This window comes from Petaurus breviceps, unplaced genomic scaffold (assembly GCF_028583685.1).
Source record: "Petaurus breviceps papuanus isolate PSGF00001 unplaced genomic scaffold, PetGlider_PUasm1.0 90808, whole genome shotgun sequence".
NCBI lineage: Eukaryota > Metazoa > Chordata > Mammalia > Diprotodontia > Petauridae > Petaurus > Petaurus breviceps.
This window is the reverse complement of record NW_027187349.1, coordinates 248,843-262,340: the sequence shown is the minus strand read 5'-3', so window position 1 is coordinate 262,340 and position 13,498 is coordinate 248,843. Positions and strand designations below refer to the sequence as shown.

The 13,498-nt window shown below is 38.1% G+C and overlaps 1 protein-coding gene across 7 annotated transcripts in view; it reads right to left on the bottom strand.

Moving 5' to 3' along the window:
- The window catches only part of ARID1B (AT-rich interaction domain 1B), a 214,412-nt gene that overhangs the window by 50,225 nt on the left and 150,689 nt on the right, over window positions 1–13,498 (bottom strand). For 4 of the 7 annotated variants that reach the window (XM_069070297.1, XM_069070291.1, XM_069070290.1 and 1 more), the window contains one exon: window positions 12,062–12,190. The exons of the other annotated variants lie outside the window; for them this stretch is intronic. In XM_069070297.1, the coding sequence (XP_068926398.1) occupies window positions 12,062–12,190 (129 nt within the window). The remainder of the gene's footprint in view (window positions 1–12,061; window positions 12,191–13,498) is intronic. 7 annotated transcript variants of the gene reach the window in all.

Genomic DNA, 13,498 nt, shown 5'->3' with positions numbered 1-13,498 from the left:
CACACACACACACACACACACACACACACACACACACACACACACACTCCGTTATATTATATGCCATATTTTAAATCTCGAGAAAAGCCAACTAATTTTACACACATATTGAAAGGAGGCCAATTTCCAAAATGCTTAACTTGAAGATTCTTCTACAGAAGCACATATGAGAATTCAGTCAATTATTTATTTTAGATAACTTGAAATCTAGTGTTGGGAGAGGAGGGGGAAAACACACGACAACAACTGAATAGCCAACCCCCAGCCAATTTTCTGTGTGACTAATCCATTAGTATGCCCATAACCAAGCACAAGATTAGCAACCTTGGTGGCAAAATAACATATTATTCTTGACATGCGAGCTGCTCTGGCTGGAAATCAAATTCTGTGTGAAAGTGAAGTGGTACTGGTTGACATCAGGCCAAAGACAAAGAGGAAAAAGGAAGAACTTCTGACTTCAAATTATAAATTAGCATTAAATACATACTCTCACACTTTTTTCCTTTTAAACCAATCCACCTTCAGCCATGGAAAGAGAATGGAAAGAAGTATCAGTTAATCAGCAGGTGCTTCTATGCGGTTTTCAAATTTTGCAATTTGTCCTACGTGAGTGAGAGTTCCATAGTTCTCTTATTACTGGTCATATTTGGGGTGACTATAATGTTAGCTGCTTTCTTGGGAATTAAATGGCAGTGTTGTCTTGCTAAAAATTACATAATATAGAATACTCCCTAAGTTGAAGACTATCACCTAACATTTACCAACACAAGAAAGTGATGTTTCATTGATTCCTACTGCATCATGAATAGGCAGTCGAAGTGGGTGGAAGGCCCCCACTTTTGTCTTAACTTTTAACTAGCAATAGATGCGAGCGACTGCTCATATAAAGGGGCTTCTATGTCTAAAACAGAAAATGGTGCAACAGGAAGAATGCCAGCTGGTAAGGGATGAGTTAAATTCTGGTTCTAAAGCAAAGAATTCAACTGAAAACAAAAAGCAAAAACTCCCTTAACAATCTTGAAAAAAGTGGAAACATTTTAGAAACACAAAAAATATCAAAATGAGTGCTCTCATTTCCTGCTGTGTTTGGATACTGGTAACCTACAGTAATCTGTGTTGGCAGTTTGGCTAGGACCTAAATTCCAAGCCGAGGAAGCCTAACTTTGGTTATTACGAAAATCGACAGCTCTTTGTCAATGCTCACCTGTTGTGACTAAAAAAAAATTTTTTTTCATAGCTTTTGTTTTTATATTTATAGAATTTCTCTCAGTCTACCCCCCTCTGAGAAAGCCATCCCATATAACAAATAACAATTTTTTCCAAGAAAAAAACATTCTCTCTCTTCACCCCCTTTTATTTCTGACTAGCTTTTTCCTATTACACACACACACACATACCGCGAGCGTGAACACATTTCCTTTTATCCTATCCTTTCTCCCTGTGACACTGCTCTCTCTTGATTCTCCTACCTGCCTAATCAATCCTTAATCTTCTTGGTGGAAATATTTATCACCCTTCTCCTAATGTCTAGTCAGACTTTCCAGTCCCAAGCCCCAGAATCTCGTCTGAGAATTTACTTGAATTCAAGTAAACATCTCCTATTCATAAAGACACCATGCTAGTAGCTGAGGAAAGAAAGAGAAAAAAAAAGAAACATGAAGAAATAATTTTTGGTCCAGTGGTTGGATTAACAAGTTAGTGGGAGTTAAAGGAAGCAAGGTAGTGAGCAAAGAACTTTCTTTCTATTAGACTGAGGATAACAGGAGAAAGAAATGAGCTAACAGTTTGAGAGGATGGCAAGGTAGAATTTTTTTTTTTTTTCCAGATAGGGTAGACTGGGGCACATTTTTAGGTGGTTGTGGGAGAGGGAATCTGCAGATAGGAAGAAACTGAAGATGAGAAACAAGAAAGGAATTATCAATAGCCCTACAAAAGAGGTGAAGTAATGGGGAGGACACAGGTAGAGGAATTAATGTAGGCAAGTAAAAGAATCATTACTTCCTCAGAGACAAGAAAAAAGGATGGATAAATACTTGGAAGAGTTTTGTAAATGTGGAGTAGGGAAAATAAAAGAATTTATGATTCGATGGCTCAATCTTCTTAGTAAAGTAGGAGGCAATGGCATCTACTGGGGATAGGTGTGGAGTATAGTAGACAGGTATCATGAGCTTTAGAAGAGAAGAGAAAATACAGTCTGGGGAAGTGCAAAACACATTATAAGGGAAGAAGAAAAATTCTGACATAAATCAATAAGGACCCATTGTAGACAACATGAATTTTTGTGGCCCTGGCACATGCATGTTGCCGCATGATGGTTTGATCTCTTCCAATTACTTTCAGAACCTGGGGAATATAAGTAGAGAAGGAAGATTGGGAGGGGGAGGGGGGAGTGAGAAGAATTCAAGATTGAGGGTTGGCAGAATGAAAAATTGATTGTTGATTTAAAAAACCTATTACAATATTCTGTGGCATTACTTGAGATTATTAGGAATCTGAAAAAAAAAACACTCCTTCCTTCATTTTTACCTTTTAATGTGTGACTAAATATTTTGAAATGTTAGAAGGGCAGTTTAGGCATTGCAAACCAATACTCATATTATATTCCTTTTTTATGTCTTATGAAAGATTTTATTACTCAGATATACCCTCCTACCCCAAAGAAGTTATTTTTCACATGTAATCATGACAAGTTATATGGATTTTAAACTCACAGGTTCATCATGCCCTACCTCTTTCCTCCAAAAGAAGATATTTTCTTTCATATACACTCATAAATTAGGTCTATACAATGATTCTTTTCCATGCATAAACTCTAGAGATGGAAGGTACCTTGGAGGGCACTTCCTTTAACCCCACTTTTTGATTTAATTCAGATAACTAGCTTCTTTACCTAAATGGCTTCCCTGAAATTGTTCCCAAAGTACTGATTAATTATCCTCACCTTTTCTCTCACAACTACCTGAAACATAGAGCCTTAAGAGTGTTTTAGAGTGAGAGAGACTCCCTTTTCAGAGTGAGAAAAGAAACAACATTAGCTAGGCTCTGACTTATGGTAATTAAGGGTGGATGATAGCCACCTCTCTCCACTGTGAACCCTGGCTTCAGTCTCCTGGCCACATGGTTCCACTGTGATGTTCTGTGTACTGGCAGACGCACGAAAATGAACCCGGATTCTGATCTCCAAAGGCACGCCCAAGATTTGGACCTTAAGCATTTTTCTTTAGGTTGCCAAAAAGCTCCAAACAGCACTGTGGGGCACAGCAGCATATTAAAGGAGAGAACAGTACCAGACAGCCAAGTGCTGTCTTTTTCTCATAGGCAAGTTTCTCCATGAGCATACCTTGCCCCAAAATTCCAGGCTATTTATTAATTTCCTGCTAATTAAACTCGCAAGTTTTATGAATTGAGGCATTCATGACTACATGCAGCTCTGACAAGGTGCAAATGGCACAATTCTTCTGCCTAGTAAAATATTGCTCATAATATTCTGGGAAGAAAAACAACATTACTGATAAGGCTACAATCAGTTCTGCTGCATCACTACGTGGAAATCCTTGTCTTTTTAAGGTCTTCATTTCCATTGCCTTGTATTTAAAGATTGCTGTTACTTAAAAGATGGCATTTGTTTTAGGGTTTTGCCACCTGAAGATAACCTGGCTTAAGGAGTTCCCTTACAAAGATGAGACTGTTGGGAAAGTAACATTTTGAAAGGAAGACTGAGTAAATAAAAATTCTATCTTTATGTTTACATACTTCTTTCACCCTAAGGCAGGAGTTCTTAACGTTTTTATGTGTCTTGGACCCTTTCTCAGAATAATGTTTTTAAATGCATGAAATAAAAGACATAGGATTACAAAGGATAGCTAAAATAAAGATGTACAGATTTTCTGACTCCAGTCCATTCACAGACTCTTTGAGGGCCGGGGTGGGGGAAGTGGACTCTGGGTTAAGAACCCTTGCACTAAGCAGTCATTGTTTTCTGACAAGTTTTAAAAGTTAATAATCTGCCCTGAATTGTCAATGACACATTCTGTCATTCCAGCAATCATGACGTGCTGCCTGGAATAGTGCATATGAAACCCTCCTCAAAGTCAAACTGAATTAGCTGTGTGATCCCAAGCAAATCACTTTAACCCCTCAGTGCCCCAGACAATCTCTGAGAATGTAAACTGCAGCTTTACTTAGGCAGAGGGAGTCCACTTGCCAGGAGGGCTCCAAACCAAAGAAATCTTAAGTCCAAACCACTTCTATTCCCCCCAAATTAAAAAACAAAACAAAACAAAACAACAGCCCTCCAAACTTGATTAAAGTTTGGATGTGACTAGAACTATTTGCTGCAGCCTGAAGAGAGATATCACTTGACATTTTAAAAAAGTTTCTTATAATTCCCATGTAGCTTATACACCAAAGGGAGTCTAGTTAGAAACATTATTTAGTTTAATAATTAATGGAGTGTTTAACATGGTGGCAGTTAGGTAGCACAGATGACAGAGCATAGGATCCAGAGTCCAAAAGACTCTAGTACAAATCCAGCCTCAGACAGTTAATTGCACTCTGCCTCAGTTTCCCAAACTCCAAAAATAGAGATAATAATAGCACCTACCTCACAGAGTTATTGTGATGATAATAATGGTAGAGTACTTTGCAAACCTCAAAGCACTATCTAAATGCTAGCTCTTATTAAATCAGCTAACAGACTGAAGGGAGGACTAAATGCTAGGGAAAACTGGGGTCCTTCCCATCCTCTGTCACTCATTAGCACCAATGAGTGTTCTCAACATTACCTGCAGCTGCTGCAGGATTTCTGACAAGAAGTAGGACAATCTTCATCTGATTCTTACATACAGTAACACTATGATTTAGTAAGTCAACTTAGAAAATACCAGCAAAGTTCTGTTTGTTTACTCCTAGCTAAAGGAACTCCTTTTCACCATAGACCAAGCACCTAAACACTAATAATAATTACAGACCCAGAGGAAAAACTCTTCAGGGCTTGGTCCCTCCACTCCCATCCCCCAGGTTCTAAAGCAAGGAAACTGAAATAAACCTTCCCTCCCCAAATGACAACACATTTTCATAGATATGACTGCATATCAGTACTTTCCTGAAGATCCACCAGCTTCCCCACTCATCCTAAATCACTGCCAGGCTATTAAATTTTAGGAGAGGGAAAAGGCACTGATTAGCAGCAGGCCTTATTGTCTTAGAAGCTGACACCCCCGGGCTATATCGCCAACTGTGGAATGCCAAAAGCGGGGGTCCTCTGAGCCAACCAGTAGTTTTATTCTTAATAACTTTTTTCTCCCTAAGTGTTCTATTTTAAACTGAGAATTGAGGGTTTTGCATGCCAAGTAAGTGCAGGTGAAAAATGGTGTCACTGGAGAGTCCAATGCTGATTTAATTTATTACCTGAAAAATGAGGGGGGGGGGGGGAGAGAAGGTAGAGTTGGATAGATTGGGAGTGTAGAAAGTGTGGTCCCTCTTAGAGACATCATAGGGAATAGGTAAAAAATATTTTCCCCCTTATATTCCCCAAATAAGATAATGTATGGAAAGCACTTCAAACTTTAAAGCAAGTGTGTGTGTGTGCGTGTACACACACAAAATCATTTCCTCTTTAGCCTCATTTATACCTTTATCCTGAATTACTGTAACCAGGTAATGGCTCATGGCATTCAGGAATGTTAGTTTTGATTAGGGCAGGGAAGACCATGGGGACTTTTTGGTTAAGAGAGAGTAGGCTTTCATTGGGTGAGAGGCTTTGCATAGTCAGAGTGTAAAGAAAAAAAGTCATGGAAATATGTGGTCAGAGGAACTGGGGATTATAAGTAACAGACAAACTTCTGAAATTCTGACTGCAGTCCTGGCATGAGCTCTGAGTCAGTGAAAATCTTTGCTACAGATTGTTAATGAATATGTTAAAACAACGCGAGGACTGGTTTGGAAGACTCTAAATGTCACTGTCCCCCAATCAGCCCAGTCCAGCTGCTCCCAGTTAAATCTGCTGCCTATCCATCCAATTCCCAGTCTTTCTGTTGGGAAGGCAGGAAGGAGGAGGGAGGAGAAGGGAGCATTGGGAGGAGACAGTATTTACCCTGGCTCCTAGTTCTTGCTTTGCTCTTATTATCATTTGCGTATTCTGAGCTTTTTCCCTTACTTACAAGACTTTTAGAATGCTTAGCATCTACTACCTATGCAGATGATACCAAAGTTTACCTTCTTTCATATAGTACTTTTTCTTACCATAAATACTTGAGTATTTTTTGATGAGCGGATTCACAAAGAAATGCCATTTGGTAGTTCTATAACTTTGTATCCAACAACTGGAGTAAGTTGAGAATTTTAAAACACATGCTTTGTATCTGGGTACCAGTAGCAAGGGCCTAGAGAGTCTGGGGATTTTGTTCTGTTCATCAGCCTGAAACTCCATGCAGAAACCAGAGGACATCTTTATACTGGAAAAGCTGTGATGGTTGGCTCCAATTCTATTTATTCACAAGCATGCTGGCCACATTCACAACATATTTTATTATTCACTTAACCCCAATTGCCCTGCCTTCCCCCCTCCAAAAAGCAAAACAGTAAAAAAAATAAAAATAAAAAGAGTTGGGACCAAGATGAATACAATGCCCAGCATACAGTAGGGATTTAATAAATATTAGTTGGCTAATTGAAGGTTTTCGTGTTACCTTCACAAAGCTGATACGTTATACAAACTGACCACATGCTAATACAGAGTTCCTGCACTGACCCCAATAAGTCACTGAGTTAATGTCTTTCTAGATTCCAAAATTTAAAGGTCTCAAAATTAAGGTAGGAACACAGGAAGGCATTTAACCACAAAAGTGAATGGAGAGCCTACTGCAGTCTTTCTGATCTTCTTTCTGTCTTCACAACTGTGACTTCCATTATCTTTTTCTGAGTTCACCATTTCAGAAACAAACACTCCAACAGACAAAGGGTTAAACTTTTAAGCAATACAACCACTCACTATTCTCTGAGCATGTGGAGCCATTATGGGAAAAACTAGCTGTAACTAGGGCTTGAAATGTTTTGAAGACTTTTTTTTTTTACCCCTTTCCCTTTGACATTTTAATGCACTGTCTCCATTAATATATTTCCTTGCCAGTGGCTCCTCAGCAATACTGCATTATCCTGGCCAGGGAGAAAATAATATGGAAAGAGTGCTTTGCTGGCACCAACAACGTGGGATATGAATTATAAATGCACAACACTGAAGAAAGGCTGATGAAAGATGTGTGCATGGGTGTGTGTGTAAAATGTGTCTACTGTAAAATATGTGTGTGAGACAAAGACACAAGCAACCTCGTGTAGACAACAAGATTTACTAACACACTCCTGTATTTGTAAAATAAAAAAAATGAATTTTCTCAGAATGGAGCCAAACTTCTGTTCATTTACTTTTACATCATGATGAAATTACTTCCTCTATTAACACTATGGCTGTCCTGCACAATGTGTCTAGAGACTATTTCCTCAGCTGAGGAAGGTGTTAAGACTTAGCTAATGGTAACCAAAATCCTCACAACAATCTAATAAGTAAAAACAAAAAAGAAGTCTGACTGCTTGTGGATGTAGAAGAAATAGGGAAAACACATGATTTAACTGATAAAAATTAAGTTATTTCAGTGAGTAAGGCACCTGATATGACTTAAGAAAAGCTAAACTATCAAATTAGGGTGTGTTCTCTGGATAGAAAATTGGTAAAACAGGATTGTGCAGTTGCTTGAATTTTTTGTTTTGTTTTTAGACAGTGGAACAAACCAGAGAAAAATGCTCTGTTTTATGGGTTGGAAGATGGCCTGCTTTGGGTGATCTAAACTCAGCAACAACATAAAGGGAGATGGTTTACCAGCTCAAGTCATGCATTTTATGTTTTCAAAACAGGTCAAAAACAATTTTGATATTCAGATGTAGCAAAACCACCACAACAAAAACACTCAAGTCACTGTACTAGGTATGTCACTAAGTTTTTAAAAGATAAAATATGTTTAGAATCTTTTTTTTTTTTTTGCAAGGGGGGATGGCAGGGCAATTGGGGTCAAGTGACTTGCCCAATGTCACATGGCTAGTAAGTGTCTGAGGCCAAATTTGAACTCAGGTCCTCCTGACTCCAGGGCCAGTGCTCTATTCACTGTGCCACCTAGTGGCCCCTATATTTAGAATCTTAAGAGATTTATAAATTCACACTAGTGGAGGCAGATCGTCCTATTATTTATTCTGTTTTAAATAATATCCTTCCTGCATATACTCATGATTCTTCATATTAACTCTTTCTGTAAACTGCATTTCTATCTGAGAGTCACTGAGACTCCAAAAGAAGGGGATACTTGGCCTCTGGGCTACAATCATGCATGACATGGTATACAATCTGCATGCTTCTCTTGTAGTTGTTTTCCATCTGTCATTCACAACACCCCGAGTCCTCAGCCATTTCCTTCTTTACAGAGGAAGAGTTCCCAAATGCAAGATTGTCTTGCTGGTGAGTAACTGCAGAAACTCATCTCTTCAGAGACCAAATTCTTATGTAATAGCCAGACACAACAATGAAGATTTTTAAAGATATGTTTGCACTACCAATTAAGACGAATAAGGAAGGGAAGGGGGAGAAAAGAATCCAAACACATTTGACTGGCAGGAACTACACAATCACAGCATTTCTTCTTACAAGATGATAGGTTCCAGATGCAAAGTGTCTACACTACACAGAGTGATCTGAATCAGAATCTACAGAGCCATCATTTCCTTCTAGGGTGCAGCTAAGAAGGAGAGAACACACTTGAATGATGCAAAGAATTCAGATTTACTGCCTGGAAGTAACTTATGTTATAGTAATAACTATTTTCTAAGAAGGTCAATTTTTAGAACCTAGAGGCATATACATATCAAATTTACCCTGTTCTAAGAGAACAGGGTAAAATGTTAAAAACCTATACAGGATCAGTGGCTAAACATCTTTCCAATAATCAAGATCTTCATTAACTTGAACAGTGTATAAGTAGTGTGACCTAGGGGGCAGCTGTCAGGAAGACTTTTCTTCCTGAGTTCAAATCTGGCCTCAGACACTTCTTAGCTGTGTGACCCTGGGCAAGTCACTTTTCCTTGTTTGCCTCAGTTTCCTCATCTATAAAATGAGTTAGAGAAGGAAATGGCAAACCATTCCAGTATCTTTGCCAAGAAAACCTCAAATGGGGCCATGAAGAGTCAGACATGACTGAAACAACTGAACAACAATGATGACATCAACAAGTGTGAGCTTCTACCTAGCAGATAAGTACATAATGCAGATCTGGTGAAAGATCAGGACAGAAAGTTTCCTGGTGTTCTACACTATAATTACAGGGTTTGGAGTTTTTGTCACGTGTATATAAATTAACTGAGGCCATGGACAGCTGAACTTAGCAATTCATCTTCTAGGTAAAAATGGGAACAAAACAGGTATGTATACATAATATCTGTAAAGACAGCATCTTTATATGACCAAATTCAACATATGACTGATCAAGTCTCCGAACCCCAAACATCCACTAGGTCGCATTAGAAAGTCATAAATAATTTTATTGCTTTCTCAAAAGATATTGAGAGGAAAAAAAGGGCACAAAAAAGTTCCTTCACCCACTCGACATGGTGGGAGGGGGTGATTCCCACATTGTGTCCCCTCCTAGTAATGCATTTACTAAAATTGCTTGCGTAAACGAGTTAAGTTTATGTGTTTTTCCTTTATGGTGCCTTATACCCAACTAGCTGAGAAAGTCTGGAGCGTAATTGCCATAATATTTCATTTTTATAGTGAGCTTTCTGTTTCCGTCTAATTGCAGACGTCCATACGTGCACATGCCCACTCTCTACCTTCGTCACTCATTTGTCTCATTCCTGATTGCTTCCTGTGCTGCTGCGGGCTGCAGCCCTTTTGGGATTCCGACTTGAGAGAAGAGCCATTATGACAAGCACTCTGAACGGGGAGTTTCTGAAAGGCCTGTAATTCTTACAATTTGACCAAACAGGGACTAGAATTTAGTAAAATTGGCTTTTCCAGTTAAATTACCTTTACATGATGGAGTGAGAAGATATTGTGTGTGTGTGTGTGTGTGTGTGTAGAAGGGTTATAAGAGTTGCCCTTATTAAATTGTTATAAACAGGCAAAGCAGAAAAGAAGTCTTTTTAAAAAATCTAAGTTTCTGAAAGCACAGTCTGACAGAGGCCATCAAACATACGTTTTTAAAATAAGTGACAGCAAATAGTACATATATGTAACGGATGAGGCATGAAGGAAAGGAAAGAAGGATTTGCAGTACAACAAGAAAGAACTCACGACTCTCAGAGGTCAGGCTGCAGGATTATATGCTTCTGTTAGACAGACGTTAGGAGGTTCACCTGCAAGGCTTTCCAGGAATTGTCCTTTTTCTCATTTTTAATTAAGGAGGAGGTAGTTCTGTTCTAAGGACTATACCTGGTGATAGCCTGCTGAAACTCAAATTTTGATCTTCCAGCTCTGGTTAGCTAACATTGATTTTCTGCCCCAGTGGAAGTGATTTTACTCTGATGCATGCCATTTAAATTCATTTTACACAGCTGCTTAATGTGGCTTGGCAAGGAACACCCAAACCAGCTTTGTGTGTCTAAATGGGACTCCTGAGTTGGTAAAGGACAGATCCTATGGATTAGTAGCTGATGATAAATGCTTCTTTCCCTACACTGATTTCTTCCTACTGACTCAGGAGTTGACCTTGAAGGTACTGCTATAAGAAACACAATTTTCCTACTATAGTTTGGTGTGCTACAGGAAATTTTATGTCGATTTTTTTTGCCTTCATTTAGAGATGTTTTTAGAATTCAGAACACAGTTTTGCAACTAAAGTTATTTGTCTCCAAATGTAACCAAAATGCAAAACTTAGAGAAATAGATGACACAAAGTATTTCTGACAAGTGGGAAGAATGAAATTGAACATAAACAGAATTGATAAAGAATTCCCCTCCCCCCCAAATCACTGAGGGTTTCCCTTCCAACTAACTTTAAAACAGCCACTGGACATTACTTCCTATATGAGGAACAATTATACATAGACTATCTTCAAAACTACAAAATGATATTCCTAATTGGTCAATAATTTAGTAACAATATGTTGTACTCTAGAAATGGAGACAGTTTTTGATATCAGAGGTACTGGCTCATAGAAAAAGAGACAGGAGGAAGGAGTAACTGAAATCATGGCTATTTCCCTAAGCTAAATTATGTGATGCATAATCCTTATGATGTAACTGATGATAATATGGCAGCAGAGAACTTAGAATGTAAACGATTTATTTGGAAAGGAAAATGTTAATTGTGTTTTTATGAGTTGTTTTTGTGCTCCCCACTCTATCCCCTAGTTACTTCCGCAGGTTTAAAACTCCTTGGGAATGGGAAATTAACAAAAATCTTTGGAACTGACATTTGCTCAATGATGATATAATGAAACCCCTGATAAGTCCCATTAATAACCTTTGTCACCTCTAGCGCAATAAGATTCTTGTCAAACGGGACAGTTGCCCTCTGAATTAAGTGATGAGAGAAGGAGGGGTTCACTGCAGTGGTGGCAATGATAATAACACACTAATGATAACAATGTTGCACAGCACAGTTCCTAGACAAAACGACAACAATGGGGGTAAAAATGATGCCTGGATTGGGTGATTTCTTTTCTCTGATAAAATTCTTCATTTCCCTTTCAGGCGCGAGGGAGAAGCAGCATGCCAAAAGCCGTGCAAGGGTAGTATCTACATGGGGGTAGGTGGCATGCAGATTTTTACCACACTGTCACAGAACTGTTAGTAGGAATGAAAAACTGAAACAAAAACCAAAAATAAAACAAAACAAAACAAAAACCCAACCCCCTCTATGATGCATTTCCTTTTAAATCTTTTAACTTTTGGGGGGGATTGATATTTCTTCAGCAGCCATATGGCATGTCATAAACAATTTTAAAAAGGAAAAAAAAACAAACCAAAAAAAAATACTGCAAAGGTCCCACAGCAAGTCCAGTTTACGTTACTACCTACCCGTACTGGTCAGGCTGGTGCATCATGGGAGCCTGAGTGTTGCCATAGTTGGGGTGCTGGGAAGAAAACATGGGACGTCCGCCAGCCCCAGACTGGCTGGGATAAGCAGGCGACCTAATGTATGGTGGCCTAAAGTAGAACAGAAGAACAGCCTCTTTGGATTTATTCTGAAGCACATGGAAGAATCACCCTGTCCACTACATGTCTGCCATCTTTCAAGTGTGGAAGATTTGTAAGCATGAGTTCAAATGGCATAATATTTTGCACCACACAACTGGAAAGAAGCAGGACTGAAGAAAATGGTTATTCTGGCTTCCTTTTTAAATTAAACACTCTAAGGGTCTGTTAACTATGTAATCCTCTTCCAGTTCCCAGATTAATAAAACGGGAAGCAGGTTTTGAAAATGTGTACTTTTTAACTAACCAAAGATATACATTGAAAGCAAATATTGATGTGCGTGTCTACACATCTACACACACATATAAATGGACTTAGGAAGGAGCATATTATATACAGATATGCATGTATATATAAATATAAACTGATTCAAGAGGAAAACTATTGGAGATGGGAATGAATTAATGTTTTAAATTTTTTAGTCTAAGATAGACATCCCATCCTTCTAATGGTTTCCCACTTACAGAAGTTCACTATTCAATGTTTCATGTTTAATGAATTCAATTACTTTCTTTTTAATAATTTTTAAAATGTCTTGGCTCTCTACATCCACTATCATTCAAAAAAGGAATTTTTTTTCCCTTGGATTTGCAGTAATGGGTAACTTAATACTTTAGTCCTCAACATTAACTGGAACAATCAAATTAGCTTTTTTATAGAAAATATAAATGAAAGAACCTCTAAAGTTTTATGGGTATGGGGGTTCAGAGAAACACTTCTTGGATCTAGCAGAGTTTAAATAACAATAATGTAGATAAAAACAGATGAGCTATTATAATAATTCTTGAAGGGAAATTTATTATCATTTGAGGCAGACAGCATTACAGCAGGGGTCCCTACATTCCCAAAGTAGCATGCTTTAGAAAAGAAGTAACAAAGTAATACATTTAAAAAACAAATTAGACCCTATTTTTCTTCAAAAGAGATTGTAATCATCTCTATCTTTTTTCTTTCCCCTAAGAAAGCAGTCTGTCTCAACCATCCCTTGTGTTGATGAGTAGTCTTGATTTGAAACTTAAATTTACCCTTTATCAAAATCAGATACAGGGTGTCCCAAAAGTCTTAGTGCAGTTTAAAGTTTTTGGGATAGGCTGTATTTTTAAGGTATAGGTATATTACTTTCATAAGAGTAAAATAAATTCTAGAATTCTTACCTTAACTTACAGGACAAGTTTTTTTTTTTTTTTAAAAGGAATCAAAGCTAAAAAGAGACTATTTTTGTTCCGTTAATTACATTTGGGCTCAGGTAGATTGAGAGG